Source organism: Dermacentor silvarum, chromosome 1 (assembly GCF_013339745.2).
Source record: "Dermacentor silvarum isolate Dsil-2018 chromosome 1, BIME_Dsil_1.4, whole genome shotgun sequence".
NCBI classification, from domain to species: domain Eukaryota; kingdom Metazoa; phylum Arthropoda; class Arachnida; order Ixodida; family Ixodidae; genus Dermacentor; species Dermacentor silvarum.
In genome coordinates this window covers 335,902,620-335,928,240 of record NC_051154.1, presented here as the reverse complement: position 1 = coordinate 335,928,240, position 25,621 = coordinate 335,902,620, and the positions used below count along the sequence as shown (strand labels likewise).

At 48.0% G+C, this 25,621-nt stretch overlaps 1 protein-coding gene across 1 annotated transcript in view; it reads left to right on the top strand.

The window, feature by feature from the left end:
- Positions 1 to 9,575, top strand: part of LOC119443683 (ATP-binding cassette sub-family C member 3) — a 203,301-nt gene extending 193,726 nt beyond the window's left edge. The window contains exons 25-26 of the mRNA XM_049660466.1: positions 3,257 to 3,451; positions 9,384 to 9,575. Of these exons, the coding sequence (XP_049516423.1) occupies positions 3,257 to 3,451; positions 9,384 to 9,534 (346 nt within the window). The 3' untranslated portion in view covers positions 9,535 to 9,575. The remainder of the gene's footprint in view (positions 1 to 3,256; positions 3,452 to 9,383) is intronic.
- The last annotated feature ends 16,046 nt before the right edge of the window (positions 9,576 to 25,621 follow it).

Sequence of the window (25,621 nt, the reverse complement as noted above, 5' to 3'; positions counted from 1 at the left end):
TACATGCGACGCAACTTATAAAATGTTCCTTCAAATGTTCGCTGGCTAGCTTATGTAACTCTCGTTCGGTCCCAGCTGGAGTACGCGTCCCCCATTTGGTCCCCTCACCAAAAATACTCAATTGAACTGCTAGAACGGATTCAAAATAGGGCAAGCCGTTTCATCTTAAACGATTAGAGCTACCAGTCCAGTGTAACCCAAATAAAACTTAAACTTTCATTACAATCCCTGAACACTCACCGTGACATTGCCCTGTTAACACTGTTTCACAAATTCATTCATTCCACTCGAGCACCGGCATGCTTAAAACGACCCTACTCCACGCCACACAGGCTTCATAATCATTGCAGCTATGCCCGCATTTACGGTTCTACATAAGCATTCCAATACTCTGCCCTTCCTCGTGCCGTCCGGTTTTGGAATTCTCTCCCGGATAACATCGCATGCCCGTCTAACCATGATTTATTCCATGACGCCTTGACAGACTACATGTCTAATAGAATGTGAAAATTTATGATTGTCGCACCACGCATTCGTGTATTTACACTACCTTCTTGCAGACCCGCCGTGGTTGCTCAGTGGCTATGGTGTTGGGCTGCTGAGCACGAGGTCGCGGGATCGAATGCCGGCCACGGCGGCCGCATTTTGATGGGGGCGAAATGCGAAAACACCCGTGTACTTAGATTTAGGTGCACGTTAAAGAACCCCAGGTGGTCGAAATTTCCGGAGTCCCCCACTACGGCGTGCCTCATAATCAGATCGTGGTTTTGGTACGTAAAACCCCATAATTAAATTAATTACCTTCTTGCATCTTATTGTAGCGATGGTACCATTATGTCGCCGTGTTTACCGCTATCACGCTATGTCGCGTTAGTACTCCGGTTGAGGATCCGGTTGCGTTATGTCAATTGCTACTCTTTGATGTATGTCATATATGCTATGTATTTTCTGTGTGTTTTCTATGTACTGCCCGCCTTAGTCAATGCCTCAATTGAAGCCTGTAAGGTATTTTTTAAATAAAATAAAGAAATTGCTGCAATCTGCCGATGCTTCAAGTGCTATATATATTCTTCTCATTAGCTTCGACCCAAGCGATAGTATGCGATTGTTACCTAGAGCTTAACGAAGGCGCACTTCATCGTATTTATCAGCTTCAGCACGGTGAAACCCCCAGACAGGTAGATAGCGCCGATGAACAGATAGCAGCACCAATTTCCTTGAGTTTCGCGAACAGCGACATTAGTGAGATAAGTTTCTGCGATTGCTCACCATGTTTAATCTAAACACAAGTTTCTTTTAGGCAAAACTACTTTTGTAATTCTGATAATAATCAGTGAGTAGGAAAATGTCGCATTTTGCACAAAAGGCAATAGCAAATTAGTGGACAGCTATACAAAGTAAGGATAGCAGTTTTATCGGCCGTATAAACTTGTACATATACGCGCACTAACTAAGTTAACAAGCATGGTATCACGCGCGCACTAGCAAACATGAACGCAACTCACTCGATGACCGCGCAAACTCGGTGTCAAAACCCCGCTGGAGTGCGTCAGCACAGCAGCAGCGAGCGAATTCAGTTCCCTGCCGGCGCTCGCATCAACGCGATGTTAGCCGCGAAATCACCTAGAGGGCGGTATGTGCCCCCGCCGCAGATGGCCTTCGAGATGCAGCCACGCGGGCGGGCGCTCGAAGCCAGAACGCGACCCCCCCCCCCCCCCACACTACGCCCGAGCCTTGCGGCCCGGCGGGAGCGCGCGGTCGCAGTAAAGTGCGGCCCCTCCACTTCCCTACCCTCCCTCTGGAGCGTTGTGCGCGACTGGAAGCATGCGCGCTTCCTTCCCGCTTTCCGCCCTTGTGTGCGCGAGCCGAGATTGTTGACTCACCGTCGCACGCTTTCACTCTCACATACAGCGTATAACGCGCGGCGATGATTTTATCGCCCTTGTACTTCATACGGAACCTCACGGCGACGGCGACGGCGGGAGAAATTCGCCTAGAGTATTCATATAATTGCTATCGCAAAAAAGGCTGTGCTTTTTGCTCTAGTGCGTTTATAAACTCAAGTGGAGGAGAAAAACTTTAGGTAGGAGACATCTATTTCAAAGCTCTCATTAAAAAATGAGAAATAAAATCTGGACTCTAACGCATTCACACTGAACAATTGGTTCCGAGGAAAGCCGTAGTGCAGCGCTCCGGATTGTTTTGACCTCCTGGGGTTATTTGACGCGGACCATATCCACGGTACACAAGCGTTTTCGTATTCCGCTCCCATTGGAATGCAGCCCGAGTGTCCAGGAACGAACGCGCTACCGAGGGCTCACCAGCGCAACGCCATAGCTAGTGAGGTACCGTGGCGGGGTAGATAATCCTCATTGCAGGGAAGGCAAAAACGACTATGCATGCTGATGACGAAGAAAACGACTTTCATTGTTTGTTCCGTTTTTTATTTCTTTTTTTTCATTTCCTTTGATCTTCAGAGTTACAGCTTATATCACATTTTATATTGGTTACAGTGGCGTATTATACTTCTTTAAAGATGTCGAGTAAAAAAACTGAGTTTGTACGAAATGTGTTTCCTATAAACATAGGAGACATTTCATTTATCTAAAGAAAGAGCAAAAGCCAAACTGGCTAAGTACCGATTTCAAGGCACGCCACATAAAACAAATACTGACGTGTGGTTACATTGTGGCGACGCCCCTGCTACTTATTGTAGATATGCATAGCCACCTAATACCTACCCCCAGTGTAACTGCCTCACCCCCCGTCACAAAGCAGTCCTTCACTTAAAATTTCCAAACAGCTTACGAAATGAAGCAAACTTCAGCTGCCTCAGAGAAAATTTAGCAACCCCTGCGCCTGAAAGCACATTATTAAAATGTTGTCACACTTTGAAAGCAACGGAGCAGTGGTGAAGCCCGTTTGACCTCGAGATTGGGTGGCTGTACGAAACGTGACTGGGTGTTTTATTAGGACGATGCAAAAGTCACGGTTAGGGCGATCATGTTAGACTGCCGAGAATTGAATGCACTAATTAAAATAATTTGTAGTAGTGCGGAAATTAGCGACCACAGTATGGTGAAGGGGTTCTGACGCAAGTTCGGACCATTCAGCGACGTAAAATAACAATCACGACTTTATTGACGTAAAGACCACTTCGCGCATTCCGCAGGCAAGTTGCCGCATGCAAGGGCTGCCGGGGAAAAGAAAGTGATTGTCATACGTGTTATGGATTATTTGGGTGCGTGTTTCGCAGCGTCGGTCAGCGGCAGCTTGTCTGCCTGGCGCGTGCCCTCCTAAGGAAGTCCAAGATCCTGCTGCTTGACGAGGCTACATCACAGATGGACGGCGACACGGATCGCCTCCTACAGGCCACACTCAGGGAGGCATTCGCGGACTGCACTGTTCTCACCGTGGCACATCGCATTCACACGGTCCTCGACTGCGATAGGTGAGACGTATACGTAATTAAGTCCGCGCCAGAAGTAAATAATGATGATGACTACCACGGTATCCTGGATAAAAAGAAACATAAATGACTGTCAGAGTAAACTTGCAGTCGACTGTTCATTGCCTAAACGCCCGTATTCTCGCACATTTCACCGCCTTGCTCCGTGATACGGCGCTGACTGACTCCACAATCGACGCTCGCTCGTCCTTGTTGAAGAAACAGCAAACACATACAAGCTTGCAAAACCACAGCTGAATTTCAAGTGAAGCCATTGATGTTAAACAGTAGCAATCGAAACTTCAGTTGCCTGCAAATAAACAACACACATTGTTGCCCGAATATGTCCGATGACATGAACCCCCAGTTTTGTGTAAACTAAAACTCTCTGTCACATTACGTTCTTTTAGGACACGTGAAATATGTGGGTATATCGCTTCTACAATTTTGTATTGAGCCCACGTCCAGACAATAAACTTCATAGGCATATCAGATTTAACATGTGCCCAATTTACACCGAAGCTGAAGTCGGTGCGAGCCTGAGTTCTCTGAGGACAGCCGGTAAGCACTCGCTGAAAATAGCAGCAAACAAATATTCTGTACTTATTGGCACAGCTGTTATTTACGCTCGAAAATATATACTATTGCCATAGATTCACCCCCTCCCCTCAACTTATTTTTTGCCGAAGGTTAACCTCTGAAGTACTGTTCACCAAGGAGAGTGGAACACCTTTCGGATAACGGCCGTATAAGGCTTTGGAGCCCTTCCGTGTGGAGTTTTTTAGCGAAGCCATAATTAATTGGCCCTTTTGAATCTTGGCCCTATATATTGTCACGTAGTAGTGACGATGAAGCAAACAGTCGTAAAACTGGGAATGACGAAACTGATTCTTTATTGGGCGAACCTGTGCCCACAAAAGCAAGTTACACTTGAAGCACAACGATAGCGGCGAACACAGTCGGCGATCGTCAAAATCTGATCAGCGGCGAAACGCGTAGGCTTTTATACCTGAGTCATCGAAGGTTCCAGATTAATCCCTGATGCCCGCGTGTCTTCCAGAAAGTTCTAGACAATTCGCGTCGCTCATACAATCAGATTACATGGGCGTCGGTGACCACAGACGACGGATAGAAGCATTGATAACGTCCGAGAAGCTTCCAATGCAGGCGCGTCCTGCGCCGAGCGATAACGTTTAACATTTGTCAGCCAATGTTGAAAGCGGCCACCGGTGAAAGATAAACATGTGTACGTGTCAATATCACACATCAGATGCCTCCCATTTCCTCGAAATATCAACTTTTTGGGCAAATAGGTTAATTTCAAGGCATATCCAATCTTTGTACACGGTTTGTAAAATGTGTTCGTACACTCTGGAATACCTGTGTAAGTTTTTATAAAGGTTCCAGTTAACCTACACAGCTTAAACGTTCATCATAGATCACCCACACAATGTCCCCCATCCCCAGGCATATTAACCGGGTTTAGTTCTCCCAGCACATGAAGAAAACAAGGTACACCTTTCACATTACGCAGTATTTCTAAATATCATAATTAACCTTTACTCTCCAAACGTTTGGTCCACATCACTTACACAATAGACCCTTTTCCTTCTTCGTTTATCTCTCTCTCTCTCTCAGCAAATATGTAATGGTTGCCTCCTATGGCTGGTGAAGGTGAGCGGGGAAACTTTGTAAGCCCTAATTTAACGCCTATAAATGCTTAGCAAACGAGAGTTCAGAAATTTTTATTTACCCCATAATCAAACCACTGAGAAAAAAATTTCTTCGTCCTTACACGGCACATCTGGGGGTGGTTGGGAACCCGTATAATCTACATGGCAGTAGCGCGGGACAGGGGAAAGGCGACGTCAAAAAGTATGCCTCGTTGGGGTCTTTGAGATCGTTCCAACGAGAGCTCCCTGGGTCTCGCCACACTGCCCTCTGGATGCGTGACGCTATCGCAAAGCATTGCAGAAACAGCAATGCTGACTTTTGTACTTGCGCGCAACAGTCAGCAGTAAACATCGAAGAGAAAAAAGGCGTGGTTTCAAGTTTCGCAGAAACGTTCAGGCTGTAGAATTATTGAAAACAGAATAGGAAAGCACTTCGAAAATTGCTGACTGCTGCAAGAGTTCAAAGGCGACGAGACGTGCGGGTCGGTAGGATAACAAAGTTTTCCGATGCAGTCGTGGAAAGTTATAGTCGCTGGAAAAGGCAGAGCTTGGCAATTTCCAAGTGTATGTCCAATGGTTACAGTCCTATAGGGATGATTTCATCACTCTAACACATTATTGAAGGCTGTACCTGGAAGTCATAAGTCTTGCGCGCGATTTTGCATCGATTCTGTAGGGTTATTTAAGCAAGCGTGGTGACATGTTCATATGTGTGAACCGTGCTTCCGTTTATTTCGATGAACGCTTTGTCCGCTTGTTTTTGCGTAGTGAAGGGAAAGTGCAAGGGTACGTCTGGCATAGCCAAGTGATTTAGAAGGATACGGCGCGAGTTGCTATTGCGCTATTGATAGTGATACGGAGGTACCTATATGATTCAACGCTGGATATGGTTGTGGAGGATAAAGAGTACGGGTAATCCTTGTTAAAGCGCTTACGGGAAATCTACTTAAGTTACATGTGGAAATGTTAAATTTCATGAGAGAATTGGAACGCCAGGTTTCTATTAAGAGGCATCTTTTTGAAACACTGCTTCGTCGGTATGGGCTGTAATGCAAAGATAAAGTACGCCTTCGTTTGCAAAGACTCGGATATACGATGAAATGCTGTTAGGAAGGTCATTTATGAAACTGGGAAAAAAAGAGGCGTGAGGACGGTCTGTTGCGGTACTCCAGACATGGCGTTGGCAGTGGCTAAGCTATGAGTCCCAGCTGTGTACTGCGAGCGATTCATAAGAAAACAATGGGCCCATGACAATGCGAGGTTCGAAACTCAAGCATAAAAGTTTCGCCAAACGTCGCTGATAAACACAGTCGAAGGCCTTGGCAAAGCCCAGATAGATGACGTGAGTTTTAAGTTTTGAGTCCGAGCTTAGGTGAAAATCGGTAATACATTCAAAAAGCAGATTATGGTATACTGGTATACTGACAAAGTCAGTGTGCACGCTCCTAGTTATCTTTAATAATTTACACACCCAGTTTTTCAAAGCAGCATGACGTAATTTTCGTCGGTCTCTGAGACCAAGAATTGCACAAAACGTAAGTTTGAACAGAGTAGGCAATTTTCTCTGTGAACGCAATTTTCGTTGAGAACTTTAATTTCAGTGGAAACTGTGGCAAGGCTTTCACTTATGTCCGCCTTTAAAACCCTTCGTATTGAATCTGATGCGGGAGCCTTTTGCGAGCAAAGTAAACCAGGCATTGTCAATGCGATGTCTGTAGCAGAATTTATAGTGAATTTCTTACAGCATGGAACACGGTGAAGGAAGCACGAAAACATGCTGTGGAACACGAGGCGAGGCAAAGCTCCGCACAGGCGGAAGCGAAGGGGTTAGATTTGTTTCGCTTGATTGAGTCGACTGAACAATCTTCTCTACGGCATCAAGGCGAGTCGCAATAGTCGCAATACTGGTCGCAAGGGTCTCCATGCTAGATTCTGATGCGCGTGTTAGAGAAATTTAAGCCAGAAGGAGAATAGGTGGAGCTTCCATGCGAGAGATGGCTCTTGTAATGGTTTTGACGGGCGGGGGTAAACGTCCTCTTCTTCTAGTGGGTTTATTACCACGTTTCCTTGCAGCAAATGCAGCTAGTGGACTGCTTGAGCATTGATGTACAGATACAACAGTGTTCCTCAGAACAGCCAACGGCAAGTGTGAATAAGACACCGCGAGTAAACAGCGATTTCCACAGCGAACGCTAACCCAGTTCGAGAGCTAACTGAATGCTGCACATGAAGAATCACGTATACTTTCCGAATTCAGAAATCACGAACTCAGAAACTGAAACGCGCATGTCCAGAATAATACGTAGATATATACAATGCGGCTTCAGCACACCTGTATCTGTACTACTGCACCACAACGCAGCATTCTTGTCTGAATTTTCTTTTATTTCTTAGAACAATAGAGGTATAGAGTGAGAAAGATATTTTTTAAGGAAAGCCTTAGAGGTGGGACTGAGTTGCTGTGCTTTAGCATGCTATTCTAGATGGACAAAAAAAGAACAGGAAAGTAAACAGGGGATGTGTACTGAAGCTTATTAGAGGAATGCTAGATGTACATTTGTGCAGCATAGTTAATGACGAGGACCCACTTCGGTGTTATGGAAATGTTCCAGAACTCGCTCAATGCCAAGTGTGGCCCACCTTAGCCTCGACCTCTGACGCAAGAGCAAATCATCAAAAGCTTCGCGGTGTCAATGCACAGCACATAATTGTGGTCACTGGCAATCATTCACGTACGTAAGAAAGACGCACAAAATTTGAGCCTTGAAGGTTGCTACACAAGAGCTGAAAAGAGATAGAGGGGAGAAAGGTAAGCCAGCGAGGTTAACTACACTTTCTCCAGTTTGCTACCTGACACGTAAGGGGGGGGGGAGTGAATGAAAGAAAGAAAAAACATCAGTCTGAATCCATTACAGACACTATAGACGCAGCAGTGCATCTATACCGTCACGCGCTCAAGTATGTTGCCTTCAGGTACTATAGAAGAGCTCGCGTGACTTTCTCCGCTCATGAGATGTGAGGTCAGGTATCGAGGACCTTTGCTTTGGCAAAAGGCAAATTGTCTAGTTCTCTCAATGCACACTAGAGAGTATGGTATTGTTTGTCGAAGCTGAAACAGTGGCGGAGGAGACGTTCGATGGCCTCTTCCCATTTGAATTTAACCAGGCATTGGTGAGTCAGTCAGTAACTTTACAGCTATCAATGCGATAGCTGTATGAGTTAGTCAAGTATGCTCCGACCCGCAGCCGACACAGCAGTGTTGGTCGTATCAGGCATAAAAGATTTGCCGGTAATTGTAACTGTAATGATGGATCGCTGCTGTATAAGCAACATCTGGCAAACCGTGGTCTCTTCCGATGAGCTATTGTGTATTACGCGCCATGTGGGCAAGCTCTTTCGGTAACAGGTAAACATAAACACACCTCGCTCGATGTCGGCGGGAAATGGCTGTGAAAACGCCGGGCAAATTGACGTTCGCGCTGTCTCTCGTCTCGCTTCAACGCGAACGTCTAAAGCAGAGCGCATACGAAGCTACCGGCACTCGGCGCATGCACTTTGTCGCCATCGCAGATTGCTTTGAAGGTGAGGCCGGCGCGGGCGCGCACTTCGCCCGCGAAGCAGATCGCTTTCAAGATACGGCGCCCGCGTGGCCGTGATGTGAGCAGTAGCCGACGGACCAGAACGCATCCCCCCTTCCCTCTCCCTCTCCGTCACCTCGCCCCCGTGCCTCGCGCGCGAAAGAAGACCGCGCGCTTCCGGTTTGCCTAGCTCCCTCGCGTGCGCTACATTGAGACGCGATTGCCGACTCACCCTCGCATGCTTTCACTCGCACACACAGCGTACGGCGTGCGGCAACGACTTTATCGCCGTTGGACTTTATGCGGAACCTCATGGCGAGGACGACGGCGACGGCAGAAATGCGCTTGGAGTGTGCATATAATTGCTATCGCAATAATAGGGACGACACATCTCGTCTCGTACCTGGTTTCTTCTCATCTATAGGACATATTGGTTTCTCTTTAAATACAGTAACAGCGTAAGGCCTAGGTCAAACGGCAGGAAATCGACGAAGCGCTGAACAGCACTTCATCCGTCTTCTTCTGATTGTTCTATCCCATGTATGTTACTCTATTTTGTTTAACGTGTGCCAACCGGCCCAAGTTATCACTATTTAGCGTTTAATCTTCTAGCGCCTGGTTCAAATAGCTAACAGCACACCTGAAAGGAGGAATTATTTTCGCTATCTCTCTCTCTTCATGCAGGGTCCTTGTCCTTGAAGATGGCAGAGTCCGAGAGTTCGATTCTGTACAAAAACTGCTTGGGGACTCCTCATCAGATTTCTACTATATAGCAAGGGAGGCTGGTATTCAATGCGCTCGAAACAAGGATCAAGGTGTCGTGACGGTGCTGTAATTTTTATTTATGAGATAAATGTAATAAAAACCTGGAAACTTTACAAACTGAATGTAACGTCATCTAACACAGAACCCTTTGACAAGGATTTGCCTTTCTAACTTTTCTTGCTTTCTACCGTAAAGTACCGAGTATGCATTCATGCGTATACTCGGTAAGGGCCCGCGCCACACCTTTTAACCATAACCAAAAAGATTAGCAAAGCACCTTATCAAGCACGCGCAAGCTGAAAAATTTCTTAGGGATGGATTAAGCGCGCAGTCACCGATGATAGCTGGTATATGCGCTACCCGCGGCTTGCCATAGCGTGGATTTAGAGTGGTCAATTTTCCCTATTTTGTCACAGAGCGCATAATTAAGGGCCTTAGTGCGCTGTTGCATGTGTGCATTGACTGCACTGTGTGTCTCTTGCCCATGATTTCGTTGACTGGGCTTTGGCGCATTGCATTCATACAGGCTTGTGAGGAAAGTCGAGATTGTGCAGGCCCCACCAGCGTAGTAAGAATGTGGGCCAGACATCACGTCAAATTAAGAATCACCTCAAGCCAGTGCCTTCACGGGACCTAAAGACCGATTTTCTCCTGGAACAAAACTGTACGGCGAGTTCAGTCTTAAGAAGAAGCTAAGCCACGGAGAGCTCCTCTTCAGCGAATGGGTCTTACTTGAATACTTTGAGCGTTAACTGAAGGCCGGCTGTGCAGCGAAGACGGTGAGCTCCACGAATAACTAGGCTCTTCGTAATGGGCAACGCGGTAAAACATTTTGGCTAGATGCACGCCTAAAGCTACGTAGTTAGCTGTGACGTATAAGCATTTTTGTACCTTTAATTATTCCTGCTTGTTAGTGGCACCAATTCTAACACAATATTTACGATTGAGCTTAAAATGCCGCTTAAAAAGTTTGATTCCAACAACTTAAACAAAGACTGTCAGTAAAGAAAACTATAAAGGAATGGAGGATACAGAGTACCTTACTGGCATTGCAATCATCATCAGCAGCAGCAGCTGTAGCCTACTTTTATGTCCACTGCAGGACGAAGGCCTCTTCCAGCAATCACCAATTACCCGCGTCCTGCGCTAGCTGATTCCTACTTGCACCTGCAAATTTACTAATTTCACCGCCACACTTAATTTTCTGCCATCCGCGACTGCACTTCCCATTCCTTGGCACCCATTGGGTAACTCAGATGGTCCACCAGTTAATGGACGTGCACATCACACGGCCTGTCCAACTCCAACTTAATGTCCACTAGAATATCGGCTGCACCCGTTTGCTTTCGAATCCCCAGCGCTCTCTTCCTGTCTCTTATGGTTACCCCTAACATTTTTCGTTACATCGCTTTTTGCGCGATCCTTAACTTCTCCTCAAGCTTCTTCTGGCGTGTACGTTAGTACCGATGGAATGCAAGGATTGTAAAGTTTTCCTTTCAACGACCGCAGTAAACTTCCTCTCATATTTGGCCAAGTTTTGTACTATCATATCAATTACGCTTCAGTCATTGTATACTGCTGTAGCCGCGATCCTACATGTGGCAATCAGCAAAATTAAGCCTCGGTAAAATTCAGCATTGGAGTCGCAGTTAGAACCTCGAATGCACTGCTAGCACCACTAACAACAATGTCCACTGGGAAGCTGCGTCGATAACACTATTAAAGAATCCAGACGAATTTCAGGAAAGTCTAACCTACTCTAATCTGCTCGCGATCAATGCTCCGCAAATAAACAATTGCCACAGCTGCATATTTTAGATGAAAACGAAAACAGAACCTGTAAAAGCAAATGGGGAACTGGTCTATGCAGTAAAACAAAGAATCGTTCCATCAAACGGCATCATTATTTTATGGACAGGAAAAGTGAGCATATCAACATACAGCAGGAGGTCCTACAGCACAAGGCTCCTGTCGGGAAGCATCAAAATTTTACGGGGCATGGGCACCGCCAGGAAGCTGAATTTCCTAACAATTCCGGCCTAGAACCAGTAACACCATCCATCACTGTATTCTTAGCCTACATTCTTGGACACTTTGTGCTTGCCTAGCACAGGTTGAAACAGCATATACGAGGCAGTGTGCCCAGGCTTATGAGATAATCAGTTCTTTATAAAATCCAGTGCCTCGTATACGTTTGACACCGATAGTAGAAGCAGTAAACTGGCAATGAAATAGCACGTGTTTACAAAATGCGAAAGCGAGAATAGTGAGAATAAATAAAATAATGTAAGAAATATTTGCAATATAAACAAGGTAACACATTGCAAATAGCCCAAGTATAGCCAGGAGAAATTTCGAGGGGGCAGTAGCGAAGAGAGTGAGGCAAAGCGGGTAGGTTAACTAGAGGCTGGTTTCCGGTTTGCTACCCTGCACTGGGGTGGGGTATATAGGGCGTGGAAAGAGGGAAGATAGAGAAAAAAAGAACTGGAACAAGCAAGAGAAGAGGTGTTCTGTCGGTGTTGTAAAATTCTTCCTTCCGACAGAGGCTAGTGACGGAAAGCATGACGAACAGATCATGACGGAAAGGGATAGACTCTGCACACTGTACTGTGGGCACTGGCATAGAACATGACGAATTGTTTCCTCGTCGCCGCAATCGTCGCATGCTGCGGTTTGGGCCATCCTTATGTGGAATGCGCAGGCAGCGGTAAATGCAACGCCCAAACATAGCCTACTCAAAAGGGTCGCTTCTCTTCGTGGAAGTCTTGCTGGAAGTTGAAGGTTGAAAGTTAGATCCAGGGTGTATAAACGGGCATGCATAAAATGTGGTTCATTCCACTATAACACTATAATGCAATGCATTGGCATGCCAGTAGAGGGAACATCCTTGCAGCATCTGTCCTAGACAGCGGGATTGATAGGCGTGTCCTAACGCGCGCTCCGCCGGCGAGTTAGGACACGAACAATGAATGGCTCACACCCCCATAAACGCGGCCTCCCAACTACTACGACAGAAGAAAAGTTAAATTCCAGGCTGGAATGATGAGCGCCAACGAGCCAGTCGTGGAAGAAGACGACGACACTCGAGCCGTTGCTGTTGATGATAGGTAATCATCATCATGATGAGAAAGACCTGACGGTTAATTGGCTCTTTCCTTAACTAAATGTATGCTCTTATAACATAACTAACATTTATACAGGAGGAGGAAAAACATTTATAAGAAAAAAAAAAGAACAAGCAGGCGTCTTCCTGCTTGTATTGTACCGTTGCCTCCTTTTAGAGGGCTTTTTATTATTCTCATGGTTTCGGAGACGCCTCAACTTCCGGTTGCCTGAGGCCGACTTGGTGTGCTCCTTTAGAAACTTAATGTTGCTAGGTGCTATTGTCATAAAGTGATTTCATGTCCTTTCTCCGTCAGGTGGTGTTTGGCCTCTGTAATTTCGAACACCAACTGTTCATGCGGACATAGCCGTAACACTGTCATTAAACACTGCAGTGCCGTCAAGTAGCATGAAATGGAACATTTGTGCGTTGGGTCGTCATTATTAAAATGTAGTGCGACTCGAAATGCTGCCGTCGACATTGTCAAGTGAGAAGTCTTCAACCTAATAGTGGTGGCGTTTGCTGGAATGACGAGAGCCGCGGTAGAGCTGTTCGGTAGGACGGGGCCGTCGGTGTATGTGTGGGTGTAATTCCGGTACTTCTCATATAAAAGGAGTAAGGTAGGTTGTTTAAGAACCGGCGATGACATATCTGCTTTTTTCCGGACGCCAGGTATTGTCCGCTTGATCTTTGGCTGAATGACGCACCAAGGAAGAGTCGAGCGTCTCACGTCTGGCGTCTCCCGATCTACCGATGCCGTTTGGCAGAAGGAATCACGTGTTCTCTCCGCAGGTAAAGCGGCTATAGCTGGTGGCAAGAAATCCAGGCAGGATGCCTTACGTGCACCTTCAGTGCACGTACGGCATCCTGCCTGGATTTCTTTAGTGCACGTACGGCAACCACGTATTGTAACCACAATTGTTATGTTAGTCTTCATGAGGTGGTCTCTAGCGATTGCAATAGTTACCGCCATGGACGCTCTTCGAGGAAGAGCTAGACAAATCCGGAGCGCCTGGGCCTGAACACATTGTATAGTACGCATATTTCTTTTAGTTGCGTGGGCTCGCAAGCTGGAGCGCAAAGAGCTGAGAAAAAGTACCCTGTATAGTTGCAGCCCAGCGCTTGTGGACATTGCCCAGGTCTTTCCAGCGAAGAACTTCAAAGGGTGACAAATGCTTGTCAACAGCTTTTTATATGCAATACATGGGGGCTCCATGAGATTACTTTGTCAATTATGACAGCCAAGAAGTTGTATGACGGAACATGCGGTATCATCTGCCTATTGATTAATACAATGTTCTGCGTCATGGGCTTACGCGTAAACGCCACAAGTGGGAATTTTTCAGATGAAATCATCAGGCCTTAATTGCAGAGGTAAAGTGAAGTCTGAGTGGCAGCTTTTTGGAGCCTTGCGCGCAGCTGTAGGCGTGTCATTCCAGACACCAAAACACATATGTCGTCCGCGTACATGCATATTTTAACTCTGCTTAGAAAGTGATCGAAGAGATCAATCAGCGTGAGGTTAAACAACGTAGGGCTCAGTACGATGCCCTGGGAGACGCCACAGTAGGTGTAATGTAACGAAGTGTGGCCGCCCTCAGTGCTCACGAAGAAAGATCGCATAGAGAGATAGCTGTGTAGTCATCGAAACATCCGGCCACCGAGGCCTACCTTTTCAAGGGCGGCTAGGATGGCTTCAAGTGTAACATTGTCATACGCTCCTTTGACGTCGAGGAACAAAGAAGCGCAGAGACGTTCACATCCTGTTTAGTGCTGAACGTAGATATCCAGGTCGACGACATTATCAATAGCTGAACAGCCACGTCGGAAGCCTTCCATGGCATCTGGGTAGACGTTGTGGTATTCCAGGTACCACTCCAGGCATCCGAGGATCATCCTCTCCATCACTTTGCCCACAAAACTCGCCAATGCAATCGGGCGACGAGAAAAGCTCCAAATGCGACTTGTCAGGCTTCAGTAGCGGAACTATGTGACTAGGCAATAGCGAAGTGAAGATGTTGGCGTATTCGGATGACATCACTGTGTTTCTAATGACAAGCAGATGATTAATGTGGTTCGCTTTGAGGTAAAGAACTACAGGATGACAGAGAGCTTAATTCACCGGGGAAAGTCGTATTGCGTCGGAATGGCCAGTGAAGAAATTAGGCGGATTTAACACACTCTCGGAATCGCCGGACACAAAGCGTCTTTGATGTAGATACTTATACCTTGACTTTATGTGGTGCTTTTCTAGTGCAGTTATACTAGGTTTCGTTAGGCAGACGTCATTTGTGCGTTATGTACGTGTTATGTTGGCGTCACGCATGCGTTGGCATTGCTTGTGTTGGATAAATAGACGAGGATGAATTACGTCGACTTCGTTATTCCTTGAACGAAGTGAATGATAGTCACAGTTTAAAATTCGATAGTATACATGCCGGCGACTGCTTCCGTCGCACTCCAATACCCAGACATGGTTTGCCTCGCGGTGCACATGAAATTCCTAGTAGAAGTGTATGTACAGAGAATTACGGGACGTAACCCTTGACGTGCAACGTGTATGAATCCCATGGAAATACACGAACAATTACATGTAACCATTGGAGACATTAGTAAATGTACTTTGGTGTAGTATTGCGCTATACGAGCACCATTTGGGACGTGTAAAGTAGTGCCACCATGCCATGGCTTCGTCTGGAAACTCCTGCATGTTAACGTCATAGGTGTTCTTCACCTGTGACGTTACTATATGGTTCAGATGTAAATTAAGGTAGTTGTTTTCAGTAGTTTGTTGCCTTACGAAATTTTCCGTAGTGCATAGGTTCATAATGAATAGCATAGGGTTAACTCATGATACTGTTGTCATTTTGCTAATGCAGGATTAGAAGATTCCAACATAGCCCTGCGCTGCACTTATTGGTCAAGATTGTGAAACAATTGAGCGTTTGGTTCCTCGTGGTTAAGCATAAACACAGTTTTTTTTATTTTATGAAAGCTGGAAAGCGACGTGCTGCAATATGACTTGCTGTGTAAATTACATTCTTACAGCTCTAGAGCATGCAGTTTTTTTAATTATAGGGTTTTACATCCCAAAACCACGATCTGATTATGAGGCACGCCGTAGCGGAGGACTCCAGAAATTTGGACCACCTGGGGTTCTTTAACGTGTACCTAAATCTAAGTACACGGGTGTTTTCGCATTTCGCCCCCATCGAAATGCGGCTGCCGTGGCTGGGATTCGATCCCGCGACCTCGTGCTCAGCAGCCCAACACCACAGCCACTGAGCAACCACGGCGGGTATACAGGTTTTTCTAATTTTGAATAAACTAATATATTGCGTTCAATATATTCATAGTGTGTTCAATACAATCTATACATGCTTGAAAATATTAACAGTGTGATGTTTAACTTGCCGTTATGCGAGATGGCGTGTGTTTAAAAAATTTAAAACTCACACACTGGAAGCTTCCTTTGCTGATGGTTTAGGAAATATTATTTGCTAATGTATGTACTCACATGCTACAACAAGACCTAATCTTGCATTACCGCACCTAAGTATATAAATAATTTAGAAATTGGTAATGTATTCTAAAACACTTCATCCACCTGTTGTGGTCAGCAGAATACCAAAACGCTAGAACAGAGGTTTGTTTTTATACGGCCACCAATGATACTGCACTTTGCACCTAAAACATAGTAAGTGCGGAATATTTCAGGTTTTTGTTTTACAGTAAGAAAATAACCCATTTTCAAACGGCATATTCTATAACAGACCATTGCCTTCGCTTGTCGTGTGACGCTTGTTCTGCATTTCATGCACTTCCCTAAATGACGATTGCAATATCACAATTTTTTCAAGGCCATCAAAACTTGAATTTTCGTACTTGGAATTTCATGCTGAAAATTTATTCCTTTATATTACTCAACTTATTCTTGATCGTAGTCTTTTTTGTATATCAAAGATTTCCTTTCAAATCGTTCCCAATTTGTTGTAGCCAATGAACATTTCTGTGACCAATGTCCTGTTCAATCTGGAGCTCCACAAGGATCCGTATTAGGCTCCCTTCTTTTTCTCATTTGCATTAACGACCTTCCTTCTTTAGTTTCTTCTAATATTAATCTTTTCGCTGACGACTACGTAATTTTCCTTGAAATAGTTACTGATAACGATGCTAACATTCTTCAGTAAGATCTAAATTTTATATCGAACTGGTGCAATGCTTGGCGAATGGAATTCAATAATAACAAGTGTAAACTGATGCGTGTCTCTCGTGCATCTAGTGCATCTAGTGGTCCTTTTCCATATTAGCTGAAAAACTCTCCCTTAGCAGTGGTTTCCTCCTATAAATATTGTCACGTAGTAGTGACGCTGAAGAAAACAGTCGTAAAACTGTGTACGACGAAACTGGTTATTTATTGGGCGAACCTGTGCCTACAAAAGCAAGGTACACTCAAAGCACAACGATAGCGGCGAACACAGTCGGCGATCGTCGAAAATCTGCGTCGGCTTTTACGCGTCGGCTTTTATACCTGAGTCATCGAAGATTCTAGATTAATCCCTGATGCCCGCGGGTCTTCGAGAAAGTTCTAGACCATTCGCGTCGCTCATACAATCAGATTACATGAGCGTCGGTGACCAAAGACGAAGCATAGAGAAAGAAATTCAAGAAGAGGGGACACTCGGCAAAAACTGGCAACAGGAAACACGTCGCCATACGTCACGCTATACTTTTGACACCGAACGTTAGCTGCCGCGAGCATCGAAAAAAAAGAAAATGAACTTAAGTTAACAGGCATTGATTTATTTTTAACATTCTTTGCCACGAAAACTAAAACGTTTTGCGTATAAATGAACTTGAGCTTTGCGACTTATTTTCCTTGCCTTACCTAGCCACAGGTCGATGACGCGCCAGTTACATGCGTCATCCGCCAGACACTCCCCCGAAGCCAGCGAGGATGGCTGCGCGCGCGTTTGAGCGCTCGCGCGCGGCGACCCGTCTGTCTCATTCTTTTTTCTTTTTTAAGTGTAACCTGGTTTATTGGGCTCTCGGCGTATTCTTGCGTTCATTCTGCACTGGGACAAGACACCACTGCACTATTGGACTACGGCAAGGTGAGAAATCTTGTTTCACTGTCTACGACGCAATTAGGCTTACGGCACGGGACCGAGACTTAAGACGCAGTTAGCGAAAAACAGCTCGGCCATCGTGGCGCAGTTAATTTGAGTAAATGAATCGTGCTGAGACATGTTTCCGACGCTTCCTAGGGGACTATTGTAATTTATTTCGGTTTTTGAGCCACACTGGCCGCACAGGGCGCCATGTCGCAGTTAGCGAGAACTCAGCCGTGGTGTGTAGTCTAGTGCATCTTGCTAGGAGAAGTTTGTGCCGCTTTCTCTGACGCCAGACATTACTGAAAAGTAATTTAGTTACTTTCTGGGGTACTTTTGAGGCACGCTGGCCGCACAGCGCGCTGTGACGCAGGTAGCGATAAGCAGCTCGGCCGTGGTGATAAAGTTAGTTTGGCGTGTAATGAATCTTAGAGGGACAAGTCTGTGACGTTTTTTGTGGCTCGGCAACAACATATACTTTCTTTCGGTACTCACGCCTGTTGAAAACGCGATGGGCGATTGCCAAGAGTGATAACATGGGGTGTGCTGCTGGCGCCGGCAGAACGCGCGAACGACGAACATATCAGAAACTTGTAATTAGAAAATTACGTCTTCTAAAGGACTGAAAAAAGGCATTGCACCCACGCATTTGTCTTGAGTGCCTGTTGCGTCCGTCTCTGTGTATGTCGCGTACCGTCGCGTCGCCCGAGGCCAAGTTTTGGAAACGCGAAGTCGCTCGTGTATTTGTGCTGCCTAAGTGCAGGAAATAATGCCCGGAAATTGGGGGAACGCTTGGAAATCAGATGTTTTCATATATGTTTGGGATGAGTCGGGTATTTTCTACGCCATGTATGTAAAAGCGAATTGCTTTTGTTTGTAATGCCACCCATTCACCGCTTTCGCACGCTTCGCCTCGCAGTATTCCTATGTCTAAATACCAAAATGACTCATGCTTGTAACATGCTGTTACGTGCTTGCAAATGTAACATGCTTGTAATTTACTTTTTTTTTCAGCTGGTACCGTCCGGTGGAGCTTCATACAGGAACTACTGCCTTACCTGCTGACGAAGGATAGAAGCATCGATAACGTTCGAGAAGCTTCCGATGCAGGCGCGTCCTGCGCCGAGCGATAACGTTTAACACTTGTTAGCCGGTGGAAAGCGGTCACCGGTGAAAGATAAACATGTATACGTGTCAATACCCTTTCTTTAAAAAGCATCGTCCCGATGCTACAAACATGAAAGCAAAAACAAAGCCACGCGTAATAAAGAAAAAATAATAACAAAGTAACAAAGTACCTAACGTCGTCAGCGGGCGTAGAAAGGCTTAAGACGCACCACATGGATGACTTCGGGTCGTGCCCGGCGCCGCTGTTATTGCGAAATGCCGTCTGGCACGACCTCATAGTCCAGTGCGCCAACACGTCGGATTATCTTGTATGGTCCGAAATAGCGACGCAACAGTTTCTCGCTAAGTCCTCGTCGGCGTATCGGAGTCCAGACCCAAACACGGTCGCCGGGCTGGTACTCGACGTAGCGTCGTCGAAGATTGTAGTGTCGGCTGTCGGTCCTCTGCTAGTTCTTGATGCGCAGGCGGGCGAGCTGTCGACCCTCTTCGGCACGCTGCTAATAAGTGGCAACGTCGAGAATTTCTTCATCAGCGACGTCCGGTAGCATGGCGTCAAGCGTCGTTGCCGGGTTCCTTCCGTAGACCAGGTTGAACGGCGCCATGTGCGTCGTTTCTTGCACGGCCGTGTTGTATGCGAAGGTCACGTACGGAAGGATGGCATCCCACGTCTTGTGTTCGACGTCTGCGTACATTGCCAGCATGTCGGCGATGGTCTTATTTAGGCGCTCGGTGAGGCCATTCGTCTGCGGGTGGTAGGCGGTGTGCCGCGATGGCTTGTCTGGCTGTATCGCAGGATAGCTTGACTTAGTTCTGCCGTAAAGGCCGTGCCTCTGTCAGTGATGAGGACTTCTGGGGCACGGTGACGCAGGAAGATGTTCTCAACGAAGAATCGGGGTTCCTCGGCGGCACTGCCTTTGGGCAAGGCTTTTGTTTCAGCGTAGCGGGTGAGGTAGTCCGTAGCGACGACGATCCATTTATTCCCGGACGTCGACGTCGGAAAAGGCCCCAGTAAGTCCATCCCGATCTGCTGGAACGGTCGGCGAGGTGGCTCGATTGGCTGTAGAAGTCCGGCTGGCCTTGTCGACGGTGTTTTGCGTCGCTGACAGTCTCGGCATGTCCTTACGTAATGGGCGACGTCGGCAGAGAGGCGAGGCCAGTAGTATTTTTCTTTTATCCTCGCGAGAGTGCGGGAAAAACCGAGATGTCCAGCCGTTGGGTCGTCATGGAGAGCTTGCAGAACATCTGGACGCAATGCTGAGGGTACCACGAGGAGGTAGTTGGCTCGGAGAGGCGAGAAGTTCTTCTTTAGGAGAATGTCGTTTTGCAAGAAGAACGACGCCAATCCTCGCTGAACACCTTCGGCACAATGACGGTCTTGCCTTCCAGGTAGTCTACAAGTCTCGTTAGTTCCGGGTCGGCTCGCTGTTGTACGGCGAATTCGTCGGCACTGATGGGTCCCAAGAAAGTGTCGTCACCCTGGTCGTCTTGTAGTGGCGGTTCGATGGGGGCGCGAGACAAACAATCGGCGTCAGCGTGCTTTCGCCCGGACTTGTAAACGACGGTGATGTCGAATGCTTGAAGTCTCAGGCTCCATCGTGCGAGGCGACCTGAAGGATCCTTCAAGTTAGCTTGCCAACACAAGGCGTGGTGGTCGCTCACAACCTGCCATAGAGGTAGGGGCGAAACTTTGATGTAGCCCAGATGATAGCGAGGCACTCCTTCTCTGTTGTGGAATAATTTGCTTCCGCCTTCGATAGCGACCGGCTAGCGTAACTTACAACCCTTTCTAGTCCGTCAGTCCTCTGAACAAGCACGGCGCCGAGTCCTACGCTGCTTGCGTCGGTGTGGACTTCGGTATCGGCGTTTTCGTCGAAATGCGCAAGTATTGGCGGCGATTGCAGGCTTCGCTTCAGTTCTTCAAATGCTTCGACTTGCGGCGTCTCCCACTTGAACTCGACGTCGGCCTTCGTGAGATACGTCAGTGGCTCAGCGATCCGTGAAAAATTCTTGACGAAGCGCCTGTAATAGGCGCACAGTCCAAGAAATCTACGCACTGCCTTCTTGTCAGCGGGCGGAGGAAAGTTGGAGATGGCCGCAGTTTTCTGAGGGTCGGGGCGCACTCCAGACTTGTTGATGACGTGGCCCAAAAACAAGAGCTCCTCATATGCGAAGCGGCACTATTTAGGAGCGAAGCTCCTTATAGCGGCACCCGTTCCGTCCCCGTCGTCGTAGTAGTAGTGTGTAACCAGTCTGAGAAAAATGAGAAAAAAAATTCCGAAGTTGTGTCCGTAGCGCGGAATCGAACCAGCGACCCCTCGCTTCCGAGCGCGCGGCGTTAGCCCACTACGCCACGAAGCGCACATAGACACACGCACCACGATGGCAATAAATACCCAACATTAACGAAAGGCCGCGTTTCTAGCGCGTTTCTACCGCGTTTGTGCTAGCGTGTTACGGCCCGTGTAAGAAGCTGGTGTAAGACGCTGTGGCCTCTCCGCCTTACCTTCAACGCGTTTTGAACGCGCTGCCCAAGGCAGTGGCAAGTCAACTTCAAGTCGAGGAGCGTTTATGAATACGGGGGGTATACTCTCTCAGCAGTCATGTGATGGCGTCGGCAAACGCGGTGCACGTTCCGGCATGTGTAAATGGCTGCGTAAGACGCTGTGGCCGCTCCCCCTTACTAGAGAGTACTGCACGTTTCTAACGCGTTTGTGCTAGCGTCCCCTTAAGCGGGAGATCCGATGATTCCCTCCGGAGCTTCGCCCACTCATCATCATTCACCCCGTGGATATGCTGTGATTTTTTTGGCTTCAACGTGAGTCCGGAGGTCTTGATTGCTTGAAGAACTGTTTCAAGGCGCCGGAGGTGTTCCTCGAAGCGTGAGGCAAACACAACGACGTCGTCCAAATAGACGAGGCAAGTCTGCCACTTCAAGCCTGCCAGTACTGTATCCATGACACGTTGGAAAGTGGCAGGGGCCGAGCAAAGACCAAAAGGCATGACCTTGAACTCGAACAGTCCGTCTGGTGTTATAAAGGCAGTCTTCTCCCGGTCCCTCTCGTCGACTTCGATTTGCCAGTAGCCGGTTTTGAGGTCCATCGACGAAAAATACTTTGCGTTGTAGAGTCGATCCAATGCGTCGTCAATCCGTGGGAGGGGGTGTACGTCCTTCTTCGTGATTTTGTTGAGGTGACGATAATCGACGCAGAAACGTAGGGTTCCATCGTTCTTCTTCACTAACACCACGGGGGACGCCCACGGACTCTTGGAGGGCTGGATGATGTCGCGTAGCATTTCGTCGACTTGTTGCCTTATGGCCTCCCGTTCACGCGCCGAAACTCGGTACGGGTTCTGACGGAGTGGCCGGACATTTTCGTCGGTTATGATGCGGTGCTTGGCGACAGGGGTTTGTCGAACTTTTGACGACGACGAGAAGCAGTCCTCGTATTGCAGGAGCCGAGCCTTTAGTTGTTCTTTCTTATGCCTGGGAAGGTTCTGATTGACGTCGAAAGTTGGTTCAGGTACTATAGTCGTCGTTGTAAGTGCACTGGAATCCGTGAAGGCGGAAGCACTGCTGGCTTGTACTATTTCGTCGATGTAGGCGACCGGGGTGCCTTTGTTAATGTGCTTGTATTCGGGGCTGAAGTTCGTGAGCATCACCCTTGCTTTCCCTGCACGTAGCTCAGCTATGCCTCTAGGCGACGCAAATTTCACAGTCGAGCAGTAAGTGATGATCGCCCTCGATGACGCCCTCCATGTCTGCAGGCACTTCGGTACCGACGGAAATCATTACGCTCGAGCGAGGCGGAACGGTGACTTGTTCTTCAAGCACATTCAAGGCATGGTAACTTATGCGTGTATCCGGTGTGATCGCGTTGTGCGTTGAAAGCGTTATCGACTTGGACCTTAAGTCGATGACTGCACCGTGTTGATTTAGAAAGCCCATGCCTAGGATGACATCCCTGGAGCAGTGCTGCAGGATTACGAAGCTCGCCGGGTAAGTGCGGTTGTTTACCGTGACTCGCGCTGTGCAGATTCCAGTTGGCGTTATTAGGTGGCCTCCCGCTGTCCGGATATCGGGTCCTTGCCAGGCTGTTTTCACCTTCTTCAACTTGGCGGCGAACGGGCCACTGAAGACGGAATAGTCGTCTCCAGTGTCGACGAGAGCGGTGATGTTATGGCCATCGATGAGCACGTCTAGATCGGTAGACCGGCGTCTGGCGTTGCGGTTAATTCGTGGCGTCGGATCACGGCTACGTCGGCTTGCTCTGCTGCGGGTACGTCGCGTCGGAAGGTCTTTCGGCGGCGAAGTGCTGTCAAGGCTGTTGCTAGGCGGCGTGCTGATATCTCGTCGTGATGAATCGCGAATCGTCGTCGTCGGCGGCGTCGGAGGATCTTCGGCATTGCGTCGTACAGCAACCGCACCTCCATCGGTTGCTGCCTTTAGTTTCCCGGGTAAGGGCTGGGAGATCGGCCCCGGGTGGGACCATTGTACTGACGGCGATGCGGCGAGATGTAGCGGCCTGGTGACGGCGAGCGTGAGGATCGTCGTGGTTGCCACTGGGCTCCGGCGAGGTAGTCGGCGATGTCGCGCGGTCGTTCACCTCGATCGGGACGCGGCGCGTTGACGGGGAACCCTCGTAGGCCCATCTCGCGGTATGGGCATCGGCGGTAGACATGGTCGACTTCCCCGCAGTGATAGCAGTGCGGGCGGTGGTCGGGGGTGCGCCAAATGTCCGTCTTCCCCTGGTAGCTGTGCTGGGCGACGGGCGGACGTGCTGGCGGCGGCGGTGGTGGACGACGGAACTGCGGCGTTACGGGGCCCTGGAGCGAGCGCGGAGGGGGGCCTTGACGACGGGCGACGGCGGTGTAGGTCAGCGCTTCCGGCTGGGGTTGCGGCGATTGTGGCTAGTCATCGGGAACTCCAAGTGAGCGCTGAACTTCGTCTTTGATGACGTCGGCGATAGATGCCACGTGAGGCTGCGACCTGGGAAAGAGCTTATGCAGCTTCTCGCGAGCGACCGCTCTGATGGTCTCGCGCAGGTCGTCGGCGCCTAGCGCTTGAGCGTCGGCGTAGTTGGTCAGGGCACGGCGGTTGTATTGCCTGACGCGCATTTCAAGCGTCTTCTCGATCGTTGTAGCCTCGGGAAGAAATTCGGCGACAGTCTTGGGTGGGTTGCGCATCAATCCGGCGAATAGTTGGTCTTTGACACCCCGCATCAAGAACCGAACTTCCTTTTCTTCAGACATGTCGGGGTAGGCGTGGCGGAAGAGGTGAGCCATCTCCTCCGTGAAGATCGCGATGTTCTCGTTCGGCAATTGCACTCTGGTTTCGAAGAGAACCTCTGCCATCTCCTTTCGTACGACACTCGTGAAGGTCCTCACGAAGTTTTCACAAAAAAGGTCCCACGTAACCAGGGTCCCACGTAACTCTGTTCTCAAACCAGGTCCGAGCAGTGTCATCCAACGAAAAATGGACATGGGGCAGCTTGTCGTCGTCGCTCCATTTGTTGAACGACGCGGTCCGCTCGTATGTCTCCAGCCAGGTTTCAGGGTCTTCAGCCGATGATCCACGGAAGGTCGGTGGCTCCCGAGGTTGTTGCAGCAGGATGGGGGACGCTGGGGCTATCGTTGGGGTCGTTGACTTGGCCTTGATTGCTGTGGTCTTCTCGGGAAGAAGTCCGTACTCCGGCAGAAGTCCTTGCTGCCTACGACTAGCTCGGTGGTCCTTGGTGACGTTGGCGTTGTCCTCCGGTTTCGTGCTTGGATCGCGGCTTTGCGGGGGCGTTCGCTGCATGAACGCACTAGCACCTCCACCAGATGTCACGTAGTAGTGACGCTGAAGAAAACAGTCGTAAAACTGTGTACGACAAAACTGGTTGTTTATTGGGCGAACCTGTGCCCACAAAACCAAGGTACACTCAAAGCACAACGATAGCGGTGAACACAGTCGGCGATCGTCGAAAATCTGATTAGCGGCGAAACGCGTCGGCTTTTATACCTGAGTCATCGAACGTTCCAGATTAATCCCTGATGCCCGCGGGTCTTCGAGAAAGTTCTAGACCATTCGCGTCGCTCATACAATCAGATTACATGAGCGTCGGTGACCACAGACGAAGGATAGAAGCATCGATAACGTTCGAGAAGCTTCCGATGCAGGCGCGTCCTGCGCCGAGCGATAACGTTTAACACTTGTTAGCCGGTGGAAAGCGGTCACCGGTGAAAGATAAACATGTATACGTGTCAATATTTAGGCGTTCATATCACATTTAATCTTAGTTTGTATTTGCATATTGACAAAATAATTAACGACGCTAATCGCATGTTAGGTTACTTACGCCCTAACTTTCCAGCAGCTCCTTCATCTTCAAAGCCCTTTTTATATAAAGCGCTGATTCGATCTAAATTAGAATACGCTACTCCAGTCTGGGATCCAAACACTAACAATTTGGTTGCATCACTAGAAATGGTTCAGAATCGCTCTACTCGCTTCATCTGTTCCTGTTATAAGCGCACTGCCAGTATAACTTCTATGAAATCGGATATCTCTCTTCTTTCATTAGCATCCCGCCAAAAAAAGTTTCGCTTGAACTTTTTTCATAGGCTTTACTATTACCCGACCCTCCGTGACGAATTCATTCTTCCGCCACGTTAAAAATTGGACCGTGTTGACCTTCGCTTTAAGGTTGGTATCGAGCTATGTCATACTAAAACCTTTCTTTACCCCTTTTTTACCTCGAACTTCACCAGATTGGAATCAGCTTACTTCCGACATTGTTTCCATGTATGATAACACCCGATTTAAATCAGCGTTA